We start from the raw sequence: 27,376 nt of genomic DNA, 5'->3' as shown, positions 1-27,376 counted from the left end.
CCTACTTGTTTGCTGGGCCTTGCCTGGCCCCCACCCCAAGGACAGGGTGTGAGGAGGCGGAGGCAGGCCCCCACCAAGATCGCAGGCCCCCAGAGGGGCCTGTTTAACATGAGGAGAGGGTGCCGACCGCCCCTCTCTCCTAGGAGCACCGCGTGGCCCCAGTTGTGCACACAGAAGCGCCAGGGGCCCCTCATGTTCCTCTTTTTGGCACAGGGAGTGCCTCTTCTTTAGGGCACCAGCTACTTTCTAGGAGCCTAGTATAGACCTTGGGGAGGTTTATAGGTTTCCTACCTGCTTTCCTGCCATTACATATATGTGCTGATGTTTCTTTTATGGGCATGACATGCTGATATGTATTTTTATGACTTGTGACATGTTCTCTGATGTTCCTTTTATGGGTATTTATGAGGTATTCATGACAAGGGCATAGAATTCTTACTGTAATTCCTGACTACTGCTTATGTTGCAAAATCCTGAGTACTTATGTGTTCTAATGTGACAACTGCCTATTCCTGCAGAGTATTAGTAACTTGTGTAATGTTCAGACAACTACTAAGGTAGCAGGCTATTACTAATGTGTAATGTTGGTCTAATTATGTTTTGTGCAATACAGTTTATTTTTACACAGCTCAGTTTTGTGTTTACTTTGTGATGTACAGTTTGCGTCACGTGTGTCGTGTATGTTGTGCAAACGCTTTACACATTGCCTCCGGGTTAGGCTGACTGCTCGTGCCAAGCTACCAAGAGGGTGAGCAGGGGTTAGCTTGGACTTGTAACTCCCTTGCCATGACTAGAGTGGGTGGGTTCTGCCTGGCTTAGGTGCATACCTTAGCAAACCAGGAACCCCATTTCTAAAAATGGGCCTGTCAGAGCCCTTAAAGCGGAAGTGGGACGTCCTCATGGCATGCCTTCTGTACGCCTACAGGGAGGTGCCTCAAAAGGGGCTTGGGTTTAGTCCCTTTGAGCTAATCTATGGCCACCCTGTGAGGGCACCTTTAAGTCTGGTTAAGGAGGCTTTTGAGAAAGCTCCTAGTAACCCCCCCCAGGATGTATTTAGCTACATGCTGGCTTTGACAAACCAGACTGCCCAACTCAGGAGTCTCGCACAGGAGTACCTGGAAGCAAGCCAGGAGGATATGAAACGCTGGTATGACCAGAATGCCATTCTGGTTAAGTTTCAAACGGGACAAAAAGTGTGGGAGATGGCACCAGTGGAGCCTAGGGCACTCCAGGACAAGTGGACTGGGCCATTTGAGGTGGTGGAACGCAAGAGTGAAGTCACCTAGCTGGTGGACTTGCAGTCTCCAAGGAACCTTTTAAGGGTCCTGCATGTCAACTGCCTCAAACCACACTTTGAGCGGACTGAACTGTCCATGCTCCTTGTGACAGATGATGGGGTGGAAGAGGAGAGTGAGCCTCTTCCTGACCTCCTGTCTGCAGGTGAAAAAGCTGGGTCTATGGAGGGAGTGATCCTCTCCCCCTCCCTGACTGAGGAGCAGCAGGGTGACTGTCACCACGTGTTGGGACAGTTTGCCTCGCTGTTTTCCCTGATCCCAGGAGTCATACACTTGTGCACTCATGATGTGGACACTGGGGACAGTCCACCCATTAAACAGAAGGTTTAGAGGGGGACTGACATGGTCAGGGCTTGCATTAAGGATGAAGTATACAAAATGCTAACCCTAGGGGTTATTGAGCACTCCAGCAGTCCTTGGGCCAGCCCAGTGGTATTGGTCCCAAAGGTTGCTGCACCTGGTACCACTCCATAACTCAGGCTCTTTGTGGACTACCGGGGACTCAATGCGGTAAGCAAGACTGACACACACCCCATTCCCTGAGTTGATGAGCTCATGACTGGTTGGGAGCTGCCCAGTACCTCAGTAAGTTTGACTTAACATCTGGGTACTGGCAGATTGCCTTAACTGAGGGGGCCAAGAAGAGGTTAGCATTTTCTACCCCAAATGGACTCTTTCAATTTAAAGTGATGCCATTTGGGATGAAGAGTGCCCCTGCCACCTTTCAGAGGTTGGTCAACCAGGTGTTGGCTGGGCTGGATGAGTTCAGTGCTGCCTACCTGGATGACATTGCTGTGTTTAGTTCCACATGGGAGGAACATCTGTAACACCTCTGAAGAGTGTTAGAGGTGCTGCAGAAGGCAGGCTTCACTATTAAGGCACGCAAGTGCCAAATAGGGCAGAGTTCTGTGGTGTACTTGGGACACCAGGTGGGGAGTGGCCAGGTGGCACCCCTACAGCCAAAGATTGATACCATTCTGGCTTAGGAGCCTCCCAAGACCCAGACTGAAATGAGAGTCTTCTTAGGTCTCACAGGATACTACAGGAGGTTTGTCAAGGGATATGTTACCATTGTTACCCCCTTGACTGAGTTGACTTGTAAGAAGCAACCCAGGAAGGTGATCTGGACAGAGGCTTGCCAGACCGCTTTTGATGCCCTGAAGGCTGCCATGTGCACAGCACCTGTGCTGAAGGCACCTGACTACTCCAAGGAGTTTGTTTTGCAAACAGACGCCTCAGAGCATGGTATTGGAGCAGTACTCTCACAGCTTAATGAACAGGGCCTAGATCAACTCATAGCCTTCATTAGCAGGAGGTTACTTCCCAGGTTACGTAGGTAGAGTGCCATAGAACATGAAGCATTTGCTGTGGTCTGGGTGCTGAAGAAGCTAAGGCCCTACTTGTTTGGGACTCATTTCCGGGTTCAGACCGACCACAGGCTCCTCAGATGGTTAATAAAGATGAGGGATGAGAATCCAAAGCTGTTGAGGTGGTCCTTATCCCTACAGAGGATGGACTTTACGGTGGAACACCACCCTGGTACAGAACACGCCAATGCTGATGGTCTATCCAGGTTCTTCCGGCTTAGTGATGAGAACTCCCATTAGGATGGGTAGTTGCTCCCCACTTTCAACTGGGGGGACACGTGATAGACTTTTCATCCTTGGCGTGGTCTCCCTTAACTTTTTGCCTCTGTTTCCCAGGTTGTTGATGTGTGCTGGTCTCTGTTTTTGCTGTTTTTGTTACTCTGGGCACTTTACCACTGCTAACCAGTGCTAAAGCGATCCTATACAAAATGTATGTGTAATTGGTTCATCCATGATTGGCATATTTGATTTACTAGTAAGTCCCCAGTACAGTGCACTAGAGGTGCGCAAAGCCTGTAAATCAAATGCTACTAGTGGGCCTGTAGCACTGGTTGTGTCACCCACCTAAGTAGCTCTGTAATCATGTCTCAGACCTGCCACTGCAGTGTCTGTGTGTGCAGTTTTAACTGTAAATTTGACTTGGCAACTGTACCCACTTGCCAGGCCAAAACCTTCCCTTTTCTGACATGTAAAGCACCCCTAGGGTAGGTCCTAGGTAGCCCCAAGGGCAGGGTGCAGTGTATGGTTAAGGAAAGACATATTGGCCCTCATTACTACCCTGGCTGTAAATGTTGCCTACCGCCGTTCTGACGGCCGCCAAGATACCGTGACAACGGCGGTATTCCGCTACGGGTATTATGACCCACACTGAGAAATCTGCCACCATACAGACACCCACACAAGTCCGCCAGACCAAATGTGAGTGATTAATTGGCGGTACCAAAACCCACACCGTTACGCCAACAGGAATAAGCCCACAGTATCAGGACCCACAAATCACCGTGACGGTCTTTCAACCGCAGTAAGCCATTGGCGGTACTCACCGCTGCGCTCAAAATACACACACACTTACAAAACTACCCCACATTGTACAATTCAAACTACACACACCTGACACACATACACACACCCTGTTGTGTAGCCATTTTAAGAATAGCTCCATGCACATTAGTTTAACACACTAGGCCGCTGTGCACTTTGCCCTAGATAATTTTTATTCATCTTCGCACTGTTATTTTACAATAACCAGTTTTTACAGTCTTGTTTTAATTTCTTCTATCAAACTGTTTAGCTTAGTTCAGCACTGTGTTCTCAAACAATGCATTCTTGATCACCCTGTGCTATAGTCAAGGCTACAGTCCGGTACATTGCCAGTAAACGTGGTAGAAGTTTAGTTTCCAACATTCGTAGAAAATACACATCCTTACGTAGGGACATTTTCTTAGAACATCTGTTGTGTTAGTTATAAAAACACTTTCTAGTCCTAGTACACGTCAAGAGGGAGATTCAAGCCAGGGAACTACAACTGTATGCTGAATGCCCCATTGCAGATGCTGATGCAGATTACAGGCCTTTGCTCAGGTATGAGGGTTGATGTCCTCCCGGGGAAACCTGAAAGGCAGGCTTAAGAGCTTAACATGCTGTGCTCGAAATATAACTTAGAGAGACAATAGTCCATAGATTCTAGCTGCACTATGATAGCCTTATTCTTGTGCTTCACTCTCATCGTTACTATTTTAATATTATTGTGTTGTGTAGTTCTGGTTATTGCAGCTCACGCTTTGTTATCCAAAATGCAGTTGTTTTATTAAACCAATCTTTAGGACGTATACTGCCTCTATTGTCATTTATATATGAGACCGCACTGTGTATAAGAGAACCGGTTGTGACCTGAGTGACCACGACTTCCCTGAGAAGTACCGATATACCATGCACTCGCCTGCCCAATCGTCTCTACAATTTGGGAGAGATGAGGGACTGCTAGGTAGCCACAGCAAATCCCGGATTTGGAGCGACAAGTGTCATCCATCGTGGGTCAGACTCAGTCCCCCACACTGTGGACGATCTTGCTGCTCAAAATCCAGTAGTCTCATTAGGATAATGAGAGCCTATGCGACAACCCAATTCAATATAAAACACACACCCACATTACCCACAACCCTTTTCAGGAAAAAAATAAGATTGCCAACAGAGAGAGACACAAGCCAGGAGCACCCACTCAATCTGAACCACAGAACACCATCACCCATACACCATACAGACACCTCACATCACACACCACAACACATCACCTCACACATCCTCACATATATCACTCACACCATATCCATGGCACCCCAAAGACACCCTAGGTTTTCAGAGGAGGAGTTAAGGATCATGGTGGAGGAAATCATCCGGGTAGAGCCACAGCTATTCGGATCACAGGTGCAGCAGACGTGCATTGCAAGGAAGAGGCGGAGGATCGTGGACAGGGTCAACGCCGTGGGACAGCACCCAAGAACACGGGATGACATCAGAACGAGGTGGAACGACCTACGTTGAAGGTGCGTTCTGTGGTTGCAAGACACCAGGTATCTGTACAGAGGACTGGTGGTGGACACCCACCTCCTCCCCCACAACTACCAACATGGGAGGAGCATGACTTGGCAATAATGCATACTGAGGGCCTCGCAGGAGTAGCAGGAGGACTGGACTCTGGTAAGTCACATCTTTACTACTATTTCCCTCACCCTACCTGTATCCCATCACAAACTCCTACCCTTACCCTCACCCCATCACCTCACATATACCCCACCATCACAACCCACCCATCCCAAAACCAAGCCTTGCATGTAACACCAATCCATGGACCCCCATCACAGACCTGCATGGACACCCATCACCACAGCATGCCCATTAGAGAGAATCAACTAGCCCACAAAATCACCACACACACAAGCCTAAGCTGCCAGGACTATCCCAACCATACAGGGAAACATACCCATGCACAAGATGACACATGCAGATACAATAACACTACATTTTCATCCCTACAGGACCCCTACTCAATGACACCCGAGAGGAGTTGCCACCAATATCCAGTCCCCACCAGAGGAGGCCCACAGTGATGACAGTAGCTCTGCATGCCTGGATCACGATGACCAACCTGGCCCATCAGGGACGTCTGGACAGTCGGGCACCCAGGTACAGTCCCAACCCACCACAGAGCCTCCCCCCTCAGGAAACACCAGCACAGCACCCACCCAGCGGGCCCATGCCACTGTCCCCAGGACACCTCAATCAGCATTGTGTCCACCACTACAGGGACCCCAGGCAATCCCAAAAACACAGGACGATTAGGGACCTGAGGTCAGTGGCAGTGGGCATACGGTTCAGAGGACAGAGGAACAGGACAACAGGGAAACTGGGAGGATTGCTGTGCGACAGGTGGAGGACAGGCCCAGGGAACCCACTCTCCAGGAGGCACTCTCCAACATCCTGGGAGCATACCACCATTCCCAGGAGACCATGGGCCAGATACTGTACAAGTTGCAGGAGACCCAGCGGCTGCAGGAGGGACAGTACCAGGGTATCAAGGAGGACCTCAAAAACCTCTACACCATCCTGGTCACCATTGCAGGGGTGTTGGCAGACATGGGCAAGACCATGAGGGAGGCAGTGGCACATCAATGGGCCCCTGGCACTAGCCACACCGAAGAACAGCTCTCCACCTCTGCCTGCGCTAGTGGACAGGACTCCCCGCCACAGGACCAACAGGCCACCAGCAACCCACCCCCTGCAGAAGGAGAACCACCACGCAAAAGGTCCCTGCGATCCAGGCAGAAGCCAGAAAACATTGCCAAGTCCCCCACCAGGAAATAAGACTCTCCTGATTGTCACCCTTCTGTCCCACTCTGTCACCCTGTCCCCCTTGAAATGCCATTACTCCCCTTCCTATGCCCCTTTGGACAATGCACCTGTGAAACAAAGAGACTGGACTCTAACTGGACATTCCTCCACCATCACCCCAGCCCATTGCACATCCCCCTCTACGTATGAGCACTTAAATAAACACTCTTGGAACAATTACTAATCCTGAGTCTGTCAAATGATTGAATCATGTATTAGTATAACATTCTGAAAACATAGCAAGTCATATACACAGTTATATATAAATTGGTATGACCTTTAGTGGGCAGCAGTAAACATACCAGGAGCCAGAGTGGGCCACCGAGATCTGAAAATAGAGATGCCAAAGAGTACAGTAAGTGGCTATAGACATAGGGAAATCAGGCTGCCATGTACAATGTCCAACAGAAAACTGAAATGTAAAGTGAAGTTACAGTGTCAGAGGGTGGGCATCTCCTTCGCCCCAGGCACCTCAAACAGCGTCCCAGTCAGCCCTGCTGCCTTCAGTGAGGAGGCTATTGACCTCCTGAGAAACCTCACTGTTGGGCAGTCAACCATACTGAATGCCATCCAGGGTTTGGCAACCAACAAATGCATACCTGGAGGGCATTCACTCTGGCGTGGCTGCCCAAAAGAGAGCATTCCAGGCTCTGGCCTCAGCACTGATGGCAGCCATTGGCCCTGTCTCTAGCCTCTCCCCTCCAACTTCCTCTACCCAGTCCCAATCCCCTCAACCTCAACCTATCCCAAGCAAACTTTCAGACCAGCATCCACCCAAATCACCACACAAAACTGGCTCAGGCAAACACAAGCACCACACTTCATCTCACAAGCACTCACACAAGCACCATCCCCATGCAGACACACCAATATCCACTGCCTCCACTGTGTCCCCCTCCTCCTCCTCATCCACCTCCCTCCCACTAGCGTCTCCACTCACACCTGCATGCACTACATCCTCATCCACTACCTCCATCACCAGCATGCCCATCACTACACACCCCTCACTGGCAGTCACCACCCCTACATCCATGCATACGTCCCCTGTGTCCTCTCCCAGTGTGTCTGTGACCCCTCCTCCCAAAGTACACAAACGCAAGCACCCAAACACCCAACAGCCATCCACCTCACAACAGCATCCAGCTCATGCACCTGCACCCAAACTCAGCAGACAGACACCTCCTACAACCATTCCCTTTTCCTCCATTCCCAAACCCTCTCCCTCTTTCTACCCCTGTGTCCCTAAGAAGATTTTCCTGGCAAACATTGACCTCTTCCCCACCCCTCCCACCCCCATCCTTCCCCTCATGGCCACGGTGGCCAGAACCAAACCCAGCACCTCAGCCACCAAATTGTCGTCCACTGTGGTTCCTGCAGCTATCAAAGGCTCAAAGGGGCACCCGTCAGCCCAGCCAGTGTGCCACCAACCCCTACCAAGGCCGAAGCCATTCCGCCACCTGGCAAGGTGAAGAGGGGGACAGGATCCAGCAAGGGGAAGGAGCCACAATCACCCAGCAAGGCGACCTCAAAGACTCCAGCTGCCAGACCCAAGGTCACACCACCATCTGCCAAGGTGAAGAAGGGGCAGAAAAATCAGCCAAGGCACTTCAGCCATCTGAGGCTGCAGGTGAAGGCCTGGTGTGTACCAGCACAACCGCTAGCACCACCACCTGCACCGTGGTCAGCGCCGCCAGCAGCCCTGCCTCTAGCACCGCCGCAAACCCTGCCACCTGCACCTGCATCACCAAAAGCACCACTACTGTCAGCAGCAGCAGCCCCAGTGGCCAGCCGTTCGAGGCTGCAGGAGAAGGGCTGGAGCCTCCCTCCACCACTGGCAGCACCGGCACCTGCACCACGGCCAGCACCACCAACTGCACCTCCGCTAGCACCACCGCAGGCCCTGCCAGAAGTACCGCCTCCTGTACCACTGACAGTAGCAACACTGGCCGTCTGAGGCTGCAGGAGAAGGGCTGGAGCCTCCCTCCACCACTGGCAGCACCGGCACCTGCACCACAGCCAGCACTGCCACCTGCACCTCCACTAGCATCACGGCAGGCCTCACCGCAAGCACCACCACCTGCACCGCTGACAGTAGCACCACTGGCAGCAGCAGCAGTCCCAGTGGGCAGCCGTCCGAGGCTGCAGGAGAAGGCCTTGAGCCTCCCTCCACCACTGGCAGCACCCCCACTAGCCCTGGCACTACCACCAGTTTGCAGCCATAGCTGTCGCGGGTGGAGTCTAGCCCTGCCTCCATGGACAATCATGCAACCAGGTCTCTGAAAATCGTGTGCCTCAGACACCCAGGTGAGGGACTGTGAACTGCCACACCCCAAGTGTTGTATCACTGGGCAATGCATCCACTCACCCTATCCTTGGCAGGATGAAGCACACTTGGCACAAAGCCCCCTCCAGAACCAGTGGAGAAATGCACCCACTCACCCTATCCATGGCAGGATAAAGCACACTGGGCACAAAGCCCCCTCCAGAACCAGTGGAGAAATGCATCCACTCACCCTATCCTTGGCAGGAAGAAGCACACTGGGCACAAAGCCCCCTTCAAAAGCAGGGGAAGAAGGCATCCACTTGGGAGACTGTGGCTTCACACTCCCCAGGAGCAAACAGTGGGCAAAGCACCCACTTGAGAGACTGTGGCTTTGCACTCCCAAGGAGAAAGCAGTCGGCAAAACACCCACTTGAGAGACTGTGGCTTTGCACTCCCCATGACCAAGCAGTGGGCAACCCACCCACTTGAGAGACTGTGGCCTTACACTCCCCGGGACATCGAGGTGGGGATGGAGCCCCCTCCAGTAACAGTTCTCCCATGTTCTGGCTGAGGTGCACCACCCTTCACCCTCCCCCTGAGGTGCCTGTGTGTTTTCTACTTGATGGTCCTGCAGTGTTCTCTCCATATTGAGGCAGGAGTCAAGTGTGGGCTTGGTCTATGAGTTTTGGCCCAGTGGCCCACGGACATTTTGAGTGAACAATGTACTGCCTTATGTACATATTGTATATTTTTGAAAATACTGTTTGTAAAATTCTTACATATATCTGACTATTTCTAAAATATCACTGATTTGACCCTAGTCCTTTTGTCCTTCGTTATTCCAGGGGGTTACGGGGTATAAATGTAATGTTACTGCATGTGTTTGTGCGTATGGTGTTGTGTATGAGGGTGGGAGGGTGGAGTGTTGCGTGTGTGTGTCACTCTCTTTTTCCTCTTCCCCTCACCTTTCTCCTAGGTGCAGTACTCACCATCGTCGTCGCCGCCACCGTTGGTACTCCTGGTAGATGAGGAGGTAGGCCAGCATGGGGAGGACCTGCAGCTCGGGCTCCATGACATCCTGGTTCTTCGTTGAGTGTCGAGAGGTGAGTGGTTTCCCTTCCACGTACTGTTTTCACCATGCTTTTGATGGCGTTGGTACTGCCCCGGAAAAGTTGGCGGATGGGCAGGTTGTTATGGGGTGGGCAGTACATTGTCTTCCGCCTGGCTGTTGGCGGTTACTGCCACGGTGTTTGTTGCTACCGCTGTGGTGGTCGGTGTGCTAAAGTGGCTGTATGTTTTGACGGTTTCCGCCGTGGTCGTGATCCCATTTTTTTTACTGCCGGCCTGTTGGCAGTATTACCGCCGCTTTAACACCGACCGCCAGGGTTGTAATGATGGCCATAGTAATGTGTTTTATATGTCCTGAAATATTGCTAAATTCATTTTTCACTGTTGCAAGGCCTGTCCCTCTCACAGGTTAACATGGGGTCTACCTTTAAATCTGATTAAAGTGTAGATTCCCTTTAGGAGCAGATAGACATGGGGAGTTTGGGGTATCTGAGCTCACAATTTAAAAATACATTTTTTAGTAAAGTTGATTTAAAGATTGTGTGTTTGAAAATGCCACTTTTAAAAAGTGAGTATTTTCTTGCTTATACCATTTCTGTGACTTTGACTGTTTGTGGATTTCTTGTCTGGGTCAGTTTGACAGTTGGGCTGGTTGCACCTCTCACTAGACAGTGACAGAAAGGGAGCTGGGGTGTAGTCTGCATTTCCTGATGAGCCATCTGTGCTAGGAGGGAGGGGAGGAGTGGCCACTCACACCTGAAAGGGCTGTGCCTGCCCTCACACAATGCAGTCTCCTACCCCGTGGTAAGTTTCTGGGGCCTGGCCTGGGCAAGGCAGGATTTCACAATCAAGAGAGACTTTACTTTGAAGTAGGCCTACTTCAAAGGATAAAATGGGTATAAGAAGGGCACCCAAAACCACAGACTTTAGAACACATCTGGAAACCAAGAGGAACCTCTGCCTGGAGAAGAACTGAAGAGCTGAGGAAGAAGAGGTGCCCTGCCTGTGACTGTGCTTTGTGCAGCTATCCTGCAGTTGCTGCTCCTGTCTGTGCTAGAAGACAAAGACTGAACTTTGTGTTGCCTTCCTTCTTGTGAATATCTCCAAGGGCTTGATTTAGAGCTTGCCTCCTGGTGTTTGAAGTCTCAGGGACAGCAAAGACTTCTCTCTGCCAGCACCTGGAGCCTCTGGAGAGACTCCTAATCTGCCAAGTTGTGCCCATCCAGTTCCTGGCACCCTGAAAGGAGAAATGGCAGCCCAAGAGTGAGAAATCCATGCACAGAACGCCGTGCAGGGAAAAGATTGACGCGACTCCGATCTGTGGCTGAAAAATCAAAGCGCCGCTGGCTTCATGGTAGAAAATCGATGCTCGCCTGCAATGCGACCCGAAGATCGATGCCTGGGGCTGGAGAAATGACGCACAGCATCGCTGTCGGAGGCTGGTGAGATTGCAACCCGCGCTGCGTGGTTTTCACATCATTGTGCGGCTGGATTTCCGACGCAAGCACCGCAGGTGTGGAAAAATGACACACGGCCGGCCCAGACCCGAGAGTGCTGACTGGATCGACGCATAACTGTTCTGCAGAGAGAAGTAACAACGCAAGCTGACCCGACTTAAGGAGAAACAACGCAAGGTCTTCCTTGTAATTGAAATCGACGCATCACAAGCCCTTTTTGATGCATAGTCATCCGTGCGGGGTTATTTTTGATGCACCCAAGGTACATTTTCACGCTAACAGTGTTAGCATTGTGTTTAAAATTACATGAAAACTCTTTGTGGTTTTTAATTGATACTTGACATGTGTATTGTGGAGTTTTGTTGTTTTGATCTTGTTTAGATAAATATTTTCTATTTTTCTAAACTGGTGCTGTGTCATTTTGTAGTGTTTTCATTAAGTTACTGTGTGTGTTGGTACAAATACTTTACACCTAGCACTCTGAAGTTAAGCCTACTGCTCATGCCAAGCTACTAAGAGGGTAAGCAGGGGTTAGCTGAGGGTGATTCTCTTTTACCCTGGCTAGAATGTGGGTCCTTGCTTGGACAGGGGATAACCTGACTGCCAACCAAAGACCCCATTTCTAACACTCTCCATCTCTCACATCTCTTCAACTGCAAAACACACTCCAATTGCTAACCCCTCTCACAAAAGCACTGACCCCCACGCTATGTCAAAACAGAACAAACCTTCAGATTGTACATTTTATCAAAGTACAAAGAGAAAACAAAGAGTAACACTATAGAAACAGACCTAGTAGAGCAATACACAATCTATACATAATGTTCCTCCATCCAAGACCTTTCCTGGGACAATCCAGTCTTCTAGTTGCTACTTCCTCTTGAGAATTCCTTTTTTCTTCATACTGTCCAGTATTTTTTCGAGCCATGTCCCCCCTTTCTCTTAAGGTCCTGGTAGAGATTCACTTCAGTTCCCCATGTTTGGCTGTATACTATTCTTGAGCAGTATGATTTTACTTTTGTTCCACTGTTAATTGGAACCTATCTTGACTGCTGAAGCTGAAATTTCTACTATTTCAAGCCACCCAAACTTAGGTCCTCCTTTCGTTCTTATAATGTACAGTAACTTCACTCTTACTTTAACAACCACACATTTCAACATATAATATTTCAACTTGCTTATCTGCTGTACCCTCTTGGTATTTGAATGTACCATTCTGGAAGCACAATTCTAACATGCTTTTTTCTCTTCTATCACCCCATTCTTTCCAGAAATCATTGGGGCCTCTCAAAACACAATAAAGGTTATTTCTTGTAGTTAAAGGTAAGGTATTGTGATACACTACTAACATTTCTCTTATGGAATCAGAAATATTAAATGTAATCCTCATGACCATGCTCACATGTACTCATTGATGTGTTGGCCCTTTCTACTAAAGCATTTCCTTGGGGATAATACAAACTATGGGCCTTATTACAAGACTGGTGGTCAACAGACCGCCACATTACGAGGTTGCCTGGCATACCCCCCAACCCACCGGCGTCCCTACCAGGATCTCAGATCCCAATGACATGACGGCAGTGCAGGTTGTAATCAGCCAGGGCAGCGCTGAACTCAGCACCACCTTTCTGATTACAACCTTGTTTTACGCCAGCCTTTTCATGGCAGTTCAACCACCATGAAAAGGCTGGTGGAGAACAAGTGCAGGGGGCCACAGGGGGGCCATGCACTGCCCCTGCATGCATGGCATAGGCAGTGCAGGCCCCCACCCAGCACCCTTCAAGGCTGCCCAGTGCATTTCAAGGGTGCTGGTTCCTCCTGTGTGCGGGAATGCCGCTGGCTCTATTATGAGCCAGCGGCAATGCTGCTGCACCTATCCCACTGGGCTGATGGGTGTGAACCTTGGTTCGCACATTTGTGCTTTTTCAGACTCATGAACGGACCTAAAAGGTCTATGGCTAATTTGTCCTATGTCTTGTCTGATACTTTACAGTTAAAACTGGTTGGTTTCTATCTACACACTAGTACCTGTCTTTCTACATTACACTCTAAACATTGGCCCACTTCCACCTGTCGAGCCATGCTTGCCTACCAGAAAGTCATTCCCAGGCTACTTTTACAAATTGGCCTACCTAAATGCCTCTGTGAACTTTGCTCACCATGCTGAGGAACCACAACACATAACTCTGTTAAAGTGATTTTATTATTCTGAAAATTATTTCCTAATTCAGATAAGTTTATGTTGCCATGATTAGACAGGATCCATCTTGCACTGACATCTATTCCTAATTACAGAAAAAAAAGTTGCACTTTTAATTCACGTACATGAACCATCTCAACGTGCTTTTCTATTTTGGAAAATCTGCGAAATAGAAGCCTAATCCATGGTCTCTATAATGATCTATTATAAAAATGTATGTTTCTCTCGAGGACTCATATCCAAGATGTTCCTGTTTTTGTAACTTTCAAGGTTCTTTGTATGTGCCTTTCCTAGAGACCATTCATTAGTTTAACTTTATTTCACTATTATATACCCAAATTTCCTTAATTTCCTATGGAAATCTCATTCATTAATATGCATCAGAGTCAGAAGTCGGTGTTTGTAAATGTATCTTATTAAATGTATCACATGCTTTAGGACATTCATTGGATTACTAGAATGATGCATTGCTAGCTCTACCCTATTATGTCACATCTCACCATGGAATGTGTGAGACTTTGTTGTGGGTGCACAAGCACATCCAGGAGTTGATTGCAGAAAGGTGCTGTTGCTTGCAAAATTCAGACATATTTGGATATATTGATTACATCCTTGAATATCAAGTTTGCAGTAACCAATGCTTGTTAAATGTCTAATTTATTATAACCAATGCTTGTTGATTATACACATTGTATTCAACCTGCTAAACTTTTGCCAACAGAAACTGCCAAAACATGTTCTCGTCACAATGTGATCTGTATTGAACATGTGCCACCATAAGGAGGATAATTGCTCATTTCCTTAACAGACAATCAACTGCCAAAAAGCACATGTGCACATTTGCTTATTTAAGGATGCAGTGAGTCTGAGGTCTTGATCGGGTTCATACCTATTGCTCTGCTCACCTGTTTCCAGTCAAGTCAAATTCCTTGTCTTCCAGCCTGCTTCCAGGGGAGTTCCAGTGCAAGTCAAGTTTCTTGTCTTCCAGCCTGCCTCCAGTCTAGTTTCTCTCGTTCTCCAACTAGCTTCCAGTCAAGTTCCAGCGTTTCTGATCCTCCGGACAGCTTCCAGTCGAGTTTGGGCGATCCTCGCCCTCTGGTCTGCTGTCTGCAGAGTCCCATCTCTCCTCTCCTATCTTCTGCCTATGATCCTGTATTTCCTGTGAAAGAGAGAAAATAAGAAAGGTGAAAAAACCCAGTTTGGGTTCTTCTGAAATTTTCAAGCAAGTAACTTCATTTCAAGGTAAAGAAATATTAACCGCTTAAATGAAACAAAGCAGAGCTCTGTCTTGTAAAATATTTATGACAATAAGAACTAGTGTGATTTATGCCAGCACACAAAGAATCTCTTTAGTCAAGTTGATTGTTTTTGAGTTTGGGCATTGCTTCAGAGACTCTGAAAGTATTGTAAAAAGAGGAAGAGACTTGTTCAGTCGTATAGAAATCTATGCACAATGTGTGAACAATAAGTGAGATTTTGCAATAGTTTATGCAAATTCAATGTATTAATGAAGTCATTATTTTGCAGCCCAGAATCCCAAAAAACAAGAACCCAGTATTTTGAGAAATCAAAAGTCCTAACGTCGAACACGACACACAGTACAGGGTTCAGAAGTTTGATTCTGCAGTCCACGAAGCAGAAGCTGGTATTTTCTCTTTTTCTCTTCCCAAAACACCCTTCCCCTTGAGGACTTGCAAGAGGACAATGTACTCTTCATCACAGTCACATTAATCCTCACATGGATTGGGGAACTGTCGTCACCCCATTGGAACGCCTGGAATTCAGGTGAGTGTCTTACACAAAACAATAAGCCAAGCCACAACATTAAAGTTCTCTTGGGGGCGAAGTCATCATGGATCAACCCTTTTGTTTATTTTATTAAGAGAATCAGAAATCCACTGTGATGAAAATCATCTTGATGAGATCTGTGGAGAAAATGTGCTTCACATAGGGCCTGATTTAGAACGTGGCGGATGGGTTACTCCATCACAATGGTGACGGAGATCCCGTCCGACCAAAATCTAAATCGCATAGGTTATATTCAGATTTATATTTCAGCGGGTGGGATTTCCGTCACCTTTGTGACGAAGTAACCCGTCTGCTAAGTTGTATTTCAGGCCTATAGTTCTTTCGTAATGTTGTCAAAACCTTGGCTTTGTTCCTTGATGCATGCAATTTCTTCCTTTTTCTTTAAAAGCTTAGAGATTGGTTCAGTTGTATCTGCAAAACTGTGAGTACACTTAGAGTAACACAAACACATAGAGAGGACATTACTTCCTTTTTGTTGGTGGGTTTAAATGCATTTTCTTAGGCTTTTATTAGACTGTTTTTGTGTTGATTGCCATTACCTGTCAATGCAAGCCCTAAATATTCAATCTGTCATTTGGCAAAAATGCATTTGCCCTTTCTCAACTGCACTCCATTATCTTTCAGGATTCGCAAAACATCTTTCACTTTATTATTATGCTCAGCTCTGTATTTACTAAAGATAAGAATATCAGCAGATTAGTTATAACCCTCTGAATTACTGCAGTCCTTGATGCCTACCCAAAAGGCAGCATGCAGAATTGAAAAATACCATCTGGTGTAGTAAAGGTTATTAAGTTACAACACTCTTCTTCTGGAGAAACCTGATGTTAAGCTGATTTTAAATTAAGTTAAATAAAAAGAAATTCTTCATAAATTGTAGCTGGCAAGTCTTCAATTCTCAGTAGAGGATGTTCATCCAACCAATTCTCTCTATTTAAAATGCATAGGTCGATATATATTCTCAAAACATTTGAACCCCTTTTTTGTAACCACTATTGGCAATACACCAAATGATGACTCTATTGGTTTGGTTATCTTCTGTTTGTGCATCTTATCTAAAAACTCTGTCAAATTCTTGCCTTCTCCTTAAAGGAACTGATAGGACATCCCCTGAGTTCAATTTTTGTACAAATGACTTCAATTCACCCAAATCTTCAACAAATGCATTTTGCAATTCATGTAAGGTACCTTCAAAGTCAAGTAATGTTTCTTCATCAATACCTCACCTCATCCACACAGCTCACCTGATCCATTTCACAAATGTAGTCTGAAAAAATCTCTCTCTTTGATCCCTTTCCCCTCTCTAATGTAACCTGTATAGAATTTCCTGGTTTAAGACTCATATCTAAAATAGGTTGATGTCCTAAACCCCAAAATATTTTGTCTTTTTCTAGTAACATAAACGTTGCATCAGATCTCTTTCCAAATATACTAAAATTTGCCCTAGAATATATTTCCAAGTCAATCTGTTGTCCACTGTGAGCCGCAGGTGTGATATTAGGTGGTTCTAATGTATCTTTGGGCCATAACATGATAGCAACTAAACATTTCCACATTATGGTGAACGTAGCCCCAGAATTAATCAAAACATCCACAATCTCACTCTTATATCTTTCACCATTTCCAGTATGTTCCCATATCAGACTCCCTTGTTCATGTATCTTATATTTTTTTACACTTTCTCGCAAAAATCCCAAATGTTCTACAAGTTTTGCCAATACTAGGAAAATATTCTGAATTTTCTACATGCCTGAGAGATCCACATATTTAACACATATTACTAGCTGCCTGTTTGCTCCCATATATAATATTTCACTTTGTTATCATATTTCTGAAACATTTTTTACAGCAGTATTCACACTAATATCTGTGTGATTGAGCTCCCTGGCTTCTCTCTGTGAAGACTGAATACCGTTTGCAATGCCCACTGTGACTCTGATGGGTAACAAACACCCTTTATTTTTAAAATGGTGCTGTATGGCAGGCTTGCACCTGTGGGTGCTGTAGGCATTGCCACATGCAATGTAGGTACTGTTGTATGATTCTTGGGCACTAAATATGTCCTTGGCATATTAATTCAATATCTGCAACTTCAAGTGAGTCTTGCAGGCATTGGCAATGGGCAAGGAGCAGTGCCAAATACCAACTTAATGGTAAGTAACACCTGTCATGCTATGCAACACCTGTCATGCTATGCCCTTTAGGTACTGTAAACAATGGATACATTATAGAAGTAAAAAATCCAGAAAGGGAGGTTATGGGTTTCTATTAAAATCACAACTACAACCTATGCTACAGATTTCATGAAAAAAATATTTTGTTTATTATTCAAAACATACAAAACAGTGAAACTCAGCTATTATAGTCTGGTATGCCACAATAACTCCAATGCGCAGGTACCACAAAATTACATTACCAATGACATTACATATGTTATCACCAATTACATAATCATTGATTTCTTAATGGGATAGGGCACATCAGGGCCTTATTATTAATTCTTCTCATGATGTCTTTCTAAATCATAAAATTCTTCAAGTTTCCAGCCAGATGAAGCTCTAATGCCCTTCTACCCACACCATCATGAAGATTTATACTGCCACATTCCCATCTGAAGTTCTCCACCCCATTTGACAAGCCAACCCCAACAGGTTTCCCAAAGTCCCCTCTCCATCATGACTTTAGGGACATTATGGCCCTCATTACGACGCTGGTGGTCCGAAGACCGACAGGGACAGGGTTGCGGTCTCACCTCCGACGGGCCAGCGGTGAAGACTGCCACATTATGAGTGTGGCAGTTTGGCCTCTGCCAAACCGCCACATCCCTGCTGGTACCGCCATAGCGGTTGGACAGCCGGGCCGGAGATCAGCATCTCATCCACTGAAGACCGCAGACGGTATCATGAGTGTCCTTTCTGCCATGGTTTCAACAACGGTCGCACCGCCATTAAAACCCTGGCGGAAAGGCTACTGGTGACAGGAAATTTCTTTCCTGTTGCTGGCAGACAACTACCCCAGCACCACCTACAATTACAATCCCCCCATCATCCTGTTCCATAACAACACTCCCCTCCCCCACCACCTGTTCTATAACAGCACCACCCTTCCCTAACCCCCTTCCATAACAGCATTCCTTCCCCCACCCTCCCTCCCATAACAGCACCCCCTCCCCACATACACACACACGTGCAGACACACCCTCATGCACCCTGCATACAGTCATTCACCAACACTTACACACACGCATTCACTCACATGCATACATACACTCATTCACTCACACGCATGCATACACTCATTCACTCACATGCATACAAACACTCATTCACTCACACACATACATACACACATTCACTCACACGCATACATACACGCATTCACACACATTCCAACACACACTCACTTCAACAATCATACACGCATTCAAACACCCATACACACACGCATACACACTTGCATTCACACACACAGACAACACCCACTCACACATGCACTCACAACAGCCCCTACCCTCCCGTCCCCCTCCCCGTCAGACAATCGACTTACCTTGTCTGGCAAGGAGGTCGTCCACGAGGGAACGGGAACAGGCGCTTCAACTGCTGGCAGCGCCCCGCCATCAGAACAATGCAACGCTGCATTACTGCTCATAATACAGCGGGCAGAGTCCTTTTGGTGTGGTGGTGATGGTGATGTAACCGCCTCTGCACCTCTGACTGCCAGCACGACTACTGGAGGGTTTCAGCCCAAATTGTGGGAGAAATCCTTCAGTGCTCTCAATATGGCGGTAGGAAGACCGCCAGCACTGGTGATCTTCTTCTGCCTGTGGCTCTTAGGAAAAGACCGCCGAAGTCATAATGAGGGCCTATGGCTGACTACATCTCTTGTCTTTAACTCATTGGCAACCAGAGCCATCTATCTTTTTATACCCCAAATGGTACCCATGAGCACTGCTTCCCTGATGCCTCCCTTCCTACATAAATACTTAGGGCCATATATACTAAACCTTTTTCCCATAGACACCAGAAGGTTAAAATCCTTTGATACAGCTGGCCCTCAAAAACTGCTGTTCACAGTATTCCCTTACTCTATATAATGTTCTCCGTATCACTCTTACTCATGAGCATCAAGTTCAATAACTTACATGATAACATTTCGAAACTTGAAAAGAGAATTAAAAAAAGAAAAAATCATTGGATTTCTTTCTCCATTGGCTTACATTGAAAAGAGACAATTAGAGACACGACACAGCTAAAATAAAGCCATTTTGGGCTAAAAAAGCATGAGCCTCCCACCTACAACTGATCTGTTGGCATATATCAAATAACTATGTGCCATGAAGATGGGTCTCAAAGGTACAAGTAGTAAGAATCTAAAGGGCAAAAAAATCAGAGAAATATAATTACCTGTGTTCCACTCATGACCACAGCTGGCCCAGGGGAGGTCTGTGGTGAATGAATTGAAGAGGTAGAAAAAGGCCCAGGCAAGAACAATTATGTAATACGAATTCATAAATATGACAATCACTAGAGAGGCGTATCCAATTCCTGAAAGACAAAGAAAATTGTGTCAAAGTAAAGCGGAAGCAATCTAAGGAATTTACAATAGCATTGTGTATGTCAAGTCTATGGGCAGCATTACAAGATGGGAATAGGCTGCCTGATAACTAGTATGCACATAATTACCAATACCTGGGGTATCAGGGAATTATTAGGTAGCCCTTGAGGGTTCCCTCAGAAATTAGAAATAAGTGGCAGAATCAAAAATAATTTTCATTGCACATTTTCACCCAGAGAATATGGCTACTTTCATTTGCCACAGTCTCCAAGTGGATCCTGCAGACTCACCATTCACCTTGTAGTATCAGCAGGACCGGTCAGAATTAAAAGGCAACTATGCCAAACTTAAAAGCGCAACCCATTCACAGTAACCTATTCACTACATACTGAGGCCAGCCAGATAACTTTCCCTTCTCTACCTTTACATTTTAAATATACTGCATTACTTTCCTGCACTGATATAGCTCTTCCTCTTTGAAGTGGCTTAGTATATACTGCCTGGGGCAGGAGCAGAGGGACAGTGTGTTTCTCTTGCTCCTGCCTCTAGCTGCATTTGATATACAATCTTTCAACTTCTATGCGGATGTGTAAAAGATGGAATAAGTTGTGATGTTACAAAAACAATGCTATCCAAATAGTTCAGAAATGAATTATTGCTAATATCTGATAAATAAAAGGCACAAAGAATTTAATTTCTGAAATGTGAATGCAGAAACGTAACCAAGCAAATATATAAAATATTGGGCTAGTATTAGGCAGTAGTTCTCAATGTTTTAAATGTTTCATGTCACTGGCAAAACCATGTTGTTTGATATTGTGATGTTATTCAAGCAGCATCTTTTTTTAGGGGCGAGTGAAAAGCGCTCTGTCCCTCTTCTAATCCCTCCTTAGGGGGATTTTAACCATGCGCATGTTTCATCTGTCATTTTCATTGGTTCATGGGCTTGCCTTTTAAAATAAGCTTTTTTTCATTTGTGAAAGGCATGCATACGTCAATCTTTTTCCGGTGTTTAGCCCTCCTCGAGAGCCGCCGTAAACTACAGGAACCATACGAGGCTCCATGTTTTCTGAATGTTTTCTGGACTATTCATTTTTTTAAATTTAATGTGGCAAGAAAAGTCCGGTTAGGAGTTTACAACGCTAATAGCTCTAACTCGACGTAATTTGAGACCCGTTGCATTGCAAATGCGTGTTTATAAATGTAGTCAAGACTTGACAATGATTTGAACTCTTATTTTTAGGGTGTGATGCCTCCTTATTTGACAACTGTAGACCTGGTCCACACTCACGTAATCAGAAGCTGCTTCAAAGAGCCAGGCGATACCGCTCCCCAATGGTGCTGCCTCCAATCAAACTCATACACAGTCATTTTATTGTTTCAGTTTAGATTATAACTTAATTATGATATAACCATGACCGGAAAGCATAATCTTTCTAACATATATCAGAAAAAATTGTGCAGACTTATTGTTTGCATGTGTTAAAATTTCAAATAGAAGTTATGTTATATTTTCAAGTCAAGCACTATCTAGTGGTATCAAGTCAAAATGGCAGCTGAGTTAAATATTGTTTTAGCTATCAATTTAATTTAAAAAACAAGTTCAGTTTTACTTTAAACACTCTGGCCCTCATTACGAGGTTGGCGGTCATCAGACCGACAGCCTCGCTGTGACAGTATTACTGCTGCGGAACCGGTGGTAAAGACCGCCGCATGACAAGTTGTGGGGTTTGGCAGAAGCCAAACCTCCACAACACCGCCTGGCCTGCCGGTGCAGTTGGGGCAACGCGACTGGCGATGAGCATCTGCACCCCGGCAGCAGGCCTCAACCTGCGGGCCGGATTACTGAGCTGCAGACTGCCAGGCAAAAACACCACCCCCAACTGTACACATCCATTCACTTACCTGCACTTACACATACTCACCCTCCTTCTTCCTTACACTGGCAAACAGACACCCCCACTCACTCGCTCAGAAACACACACTCATTCACCCGTATTCGCACACATACACGTACTCATATACCCCATTCGCACACATACACACACCCACATGCACCCAATACTCCCCCCGCTTCGGACAATCACCTTACCTTTTCCGGCGATTTGGTCATACAGGGGGATGGGTACTGGTGGTTTTGCACCGCCAGCACCACCACGCCAGCAAGGCTCCGCCAAACCGTATTGCGGCTCGTAATATGTCAGGTGGAGTCGTGCTGCCGTGGCACTGCTGTCGATGCACCTGCCTCTTCAACTCCATCGGCCAGGCCGATGGAGCAGAACTATCGCCCACAAATGGGCAGAAGTCCTCCACCAACTCCAAATATGGTGGTGAGCAGACCAACAGCAGTCTGCTGACTGCAGTGGCTTTGGCGGTCTTTGGAAAAGACCGCTGATGTCGTAATGAGGGCCTCTGTCCTAGACAGGATTTTTAGAAATCACACTTACAAGCTACTATTTATGCTGCTTACACTATTATTTGAACACTCTTTGCAGCTCATTTAAAAAATATTATTCAGGCTAAAAGAAGAGGAGGAGGTACCAATCTTCTTTTCTTTAATTACAGTTCCAAAGAAGTAAATGACTCTACATATTTCAGAAATAAAAACAAAAAACAATCAAAGATAATAAAGGGTATCTAAATATGAGCAGCAAAGTAGCCAGTATTAATATATCACCCAAGCAAAGCTGATCCAGCACTCCACAGACTTCCTATAGCCCTCCAGGATGTATTATTACATTTTACAGAGTTTTTAATCTGTAATTCAAGAAGACCCTCAGTTCTTAAATGCGTCTACATGCAACCTTTATGTTTTCTCCTGAGGCCTGATTATTTTGTATATTAATTGACCAATGACAGTGCCTGGGGCTCCCAGTACACCTCTACCGATGAGCAGTCTTTGATACCTCTACGAGAGAGCTAAAAAAGACTACATTAGTCACTGTTGGATTTGGCTGGAGTTCTACCTACTCTCCAGCAGGGCAATAACAGGATCCCTCTCAGGAAATTGCCTATGATCTCTTCTAATTTAGAATAAATTTTCAAGCAAAATAATTGTATTCGCAAACAACCCCAAAAAATATATTTCCAATCTACCAGAGCATGTTTACACCAAAACACAAATCCCTACTATTTGTATCTATTTCCTGCACTGTAACCAGGATATTATATAGTTGATTCAAACAGTGAAATAGAATCCTCCTAAGGTTCATGCTCAGTGGTAGGTGGTGCATGTCTTCACTTGTTCCACTTCTTTAAGGAGATTGTTCTTACTAAAGCTTCCATCCATGTAACACAGATCTTTTCATGCGTAGAAGTCTGGTGGAAATCAACAATTGCTTGTTGTCTCTATGTGTACCTTTCTATCAGTAGCAGAACACAATGTCAAATTGTGTTACATTATGTGTATTTGTAAATTGCACTATCCCCCACAAAGGAATTTTGGCACTGGGCACTGAGCAGGAGTGTGTACCTAGCCCTGCCTTGGTAGGTAAATAAATGAAAAGCCAGGTATTCAGCTTCTTGTGGAATTTAAGGAGAGGAGGATGCCCTGATGTGGAGAGAGAGGCTGTTCCATGGTTTAGCAGCAATATAAGAATATGCCCGTCTTCCTGATCTGGTTCTGTGTATGTGGGGGATGTGTGGGAGTAGGAGTCCTGTGGAGGGGAGTTGTTTGAGTGGTTTATGGAAGGAGATGCAACTGTTCAGGTTGGTGGCACTTGAGGTGTGCAGTGCCTTCAACATGTGTGTTTGAGGAGTTTGAATTGAGTGTGTTTGTCTATCAGAGGCCAGTGGAGTTCCTGGAGGCATGGATGATTGACTGCTGAGTTCTGGACTGGTTGTAGTCTTCTAGTGAGTTGCTTGGTGATCCTGATGTACAGGCTGTTCCCATAGTACAACTTGCTGGTGAATAGGGTGTGGGTGACTGTTTCTCTATCAATCAATCAACCAGTGATCTTTAAAGTGTGGCTAATCACCTGTAGGGTCTCAAGGTGCTGTTTGTGGGCATGCTGCTCAATTGAAGAGCCAGGTCTTGAGGTCCTTCCTGAACTGCTTCAGTGATGCGGTGTGCCTGAGCTTGAGAGGTAGCTTTCTCCATGTCCAGGCTGTGAGGGAGGAGAAGGATCTTCCTCCTGCTGTGCTTTTCTGGATCTTGGGAACAGCCTGAAGGGGGAGCTGGGAAGAATAGAGATTTGTGGTTGAGGTATGCCGGTCCTATGGTGTGTAGTGCCTTGTGGGTGTAGATCAGGAGTTTGTATGTGATGCGCTTGTTGACTGGGAGCCAGTGTAGGTCTCTGAGGTGGGAGGAAATGTGGCTATGTCAGAGGATGTCCAGGATGAGTCTGGCTACTGCATTTTGGATTCTTTGTAGTCTTGATTGTAATTTCTTGGCATACAGTGCATTGCCATAATCCAGGTTGCTAGTGAAGAGTGCCTGGGTGACTGTCTTCCTCGTGTCAGAGGGGATCCACTTGAAAATCAATCACAGGAGTCGGAGGGCATGGAAGCATGACGATGAGATGGGGTTGACATGGCAGGTCATGGATAGAAAGGAATAATCTATAAAAAAAAGTGATAATGGAGCACACGAGAAATAATAATATCCCTCTATTGCCAGTATTCAAAAAGTCATTATACACTTAAACATGTGAGAGGAACATAATATGAATTTCCACTGAAGTGAAGTCGGATGGCCGCTGCCTCTAGAAACTTGGGAATTGTAGTCCCTTCATAGAGTAGCACTGATAAGTGCATCTTGTCCACCAATGTCCTGACCCTGCAGCTAAATGAGCTTTACCGCAGGGCAGGCAACGCTGATGACCACTTTTAGAACAGGAGGGGATGACAAGTGGTGCGCATGAAGCGCGGCAAATATGCGCAGTGGAGTTTCGGCCGGGACCTGGACCGTGCACAGCCTTATTCCTGACAAATATTTTACCCTTCTTTTGATCATTTGGTCAAACTCCATGATGCAATAGTGTACCTACGGATAAAATAATTTGGTTATTTCCACTGGGATCAAAGTGTTCTCCCACAGCGGGTTTGGTCCTCTCTCCTCCAGTTTCCTGAATTGCCTTCAAATCATTGTATAGCACTGATATAATGCACATTAGTTTTTAAATCTGACTTTTTTTTTTAAACAAAATGTAGGCTTTTCAATTGTTTAACCAGTTGCCATGTTCAGCTGTCATAATAAATATATTTTGAAATAATATATAGTGTACATCAGAGGTTAATATTTTTAAATGACTCGTAGAAGTGGAAGTCATAAAGTAAAACTCAAATTCTGGTACTGCCCAGCCTCCATTTTTCAAATCACAGCTGCTTCCATGCCAAGCTAAAAGTGGTTATCGTAGCATGTAATTTTGGTGACAAATTTGTCAAAGTAACAGAGAAGACATTGAATATAAAATAATTGGTGAAGCAAAATAAACATTCATATCATATTAATTCTGCCTACCACCGAGAACTGCCTCTTGTCCCATTTCTGATTATCTTTCTTAGTGTAAAGGCAGCAATATTACATAATTTAATTTGAAGATCTGGGCATCATTATTAGTAACCTCGACTCCTAAGGACATGAAAAGCTTAGGCATAATCAAGGACTGAAATTTGAGGTCTAAATGAGCCTTATTATAATTCATTACTGCCACTTCCCTTTTATCTTTATTTTATACCCAAATAGTTGTACGCATTTCTCAATTAATTAAAAAAAAAAAAAATTTGCATTTTTTTATAGATGATTCTCCATGTGTACCAGCTATATTCCTTCTGTTGTTACTGATGGCATGAGAAAGAGCAAACGCTGTTGTGCCCCCCTGCTTAATGAAATTGGGTCTATATATCACATTTCTACTATTAAAACAGCTATTGTGTTTCAATCGTACTTGATTGTAATAATATGTACATAATCTTAGTCCTTCTTTCATAACAGATTATACTATTTTAACATGCTTAATGCAATTCTTTTGCTTTAACATTTTGTTATTCCATGCCATGGAATTGTTATACTTTAACTCAGTGGTTCCCAAACATTTTCGACCCACGGCTCCCTTGATCTATTGGCCACTGGCTGCGGCTCCCCATTATGTTACTTTTTGTTGGCGGGTGGGGGATGTAAGCCTGGCCTAGGGAGTACATCCATTTTTCTCCCTGAAAAGAATTGGGATGACGCCAATGAAGGTATTGTAATTCTATATATAACTGTAAAAAATAAAAATGTAACAGTTGTATAGGGTTTTTTAGTAAGGGGAAAATATTGGTTGACGGTAACCCTAGTAAAATGGGCAGGTCTCATTTTTATGTAGTTATAACATAACTGTTTAAATATTGTGAAATGTAGAATCCCTTTAGTTGTGTTTAACCACCAGAGGGCGCTCAAGGACAAAATTAAAAAAGAGCTGCTACAACTGAGTAGTTTTATTTTGTACGAACTGGCCCAAGGGCTATAAATAGCTCAGTGGTTCCCAAACTGTGTGCGGCGCCCCTGGCTAGTTTTGATGGCGCACCAGCGAGCCGCGGCGCACAGATTGGGAACCACTGCTTTAACTTGATGACTTGGATGCTTGCCCGTTCTGTGAGTTCTGAATGCTACTGCTGGACAGTTGCATGAGCAAAGCACTGGACGTGGACGCATCTCCATGGGCTTCTGCTTCCTTGCAATAAACCTCAAAGAAAAGAGTCTCCTGGTTGATTTTACCTCATTACGATATTGCAACATTTGGTGATGAGCAATTTCACACCACATGAGCCCATCATTCAATGTTGTATGGATTTTGGATTTTTACAGTCAGTTTCGAGATGGATTGGTCAGTGCGGAGACTCTTTCTTGACTGTGCCTGGCTCACACTGGATTTTAATGGAACCAGAGCCTCAGTGCAGAGTGCCCAGTCGTATTTTCGACAATTGGAGATCCCCCTTCGCAAGCCTAAAAACACAGAGGGCCTCATTACGAGTCTTGTGGTCACCGGACCGCCAGAATGGCGGATCGCGGTCGGACCACTGCCAATGCGTTGGTCCAAGCACCATATTTTAACTATGGTGGTTGTGCCGCGCTGGGACTACCGCAAAAAGAACAGTTGATGCAGAATGCAGAACAAATCACTCATTCACCCCCAGTCACAGATCTGGGTTTGATCCATCAGTTTTTGCTCTCCATGCCATTCCAGTTTGGACCCCGCCATATGCAAATCAGGTGTGACCCTGCTCCCTATGGGAACAGTCCAGCCCTAACTGCTAGACCAGGTCCTCCCTGGCCCAGAAACAAGCATCCTGAGACTGGTTGTGGGGTATCACCCCTCCTTAGCCAGGGTATCTTGAATCGGGTGGCATAGTGAGCACGGGACCCACGTCTGGGCATACCCTTCCCACTTGGGGTGACAAATGCAAAAAGAACAGTTGATGGATGGAATGCAGAACAAATCAAACATTCACCCCCAGTCACAAATCTGGGTTTAATCGATCAGTTTTTTTGC

The 27,376-nt window shown here is 45.7% G+C and overlaps 1 protein-coding gene across 1 annotated transcript in view; it reads right to left on the bottom strand.

The window, feature by feature from the left end:
* Window positions 1-27,376, bottom strand: part of LOC138287577 (sodium- and chloride-dependent GABA transporter 2-like) — a 731,527-nt gene that overhangs the window by 553,331 nt on the left and 150,820 nt on the right. The window contains exon 3 of the mRNA XM_069228135.1: window positions 19,751-19,891. Within this exon, the coding sequence (XP_069084236.1) occupies window positions 19,751-19,891 (141 nt within the window). The remainder of the gene's footprint in view (window positions 1-19,750; window positions 19,892-27,376) is intronic.

Source organism: Pleurodeles waltl, chromosome 4_1, assembly GCF_031143425.1.
Source record: "Pleurodeles waltl isolate 20211129_DDA chromosome 4_1, aPleWal1.hap1.20221129, whole genome shotgun sequence".
NCBI classification, from domain to species: domain Eukaryota; kingdom Metazoa; phylum Chordata; class Amphibia; order Caudata; family Salamandridae; genus Pleurodeles; species Pleurodeles waltl.
The sequence above is the reverse complement of the archived record's forward strand: the minus strand, read 5'-3'. Positions and strand labels throughout refer to the sequence as shown.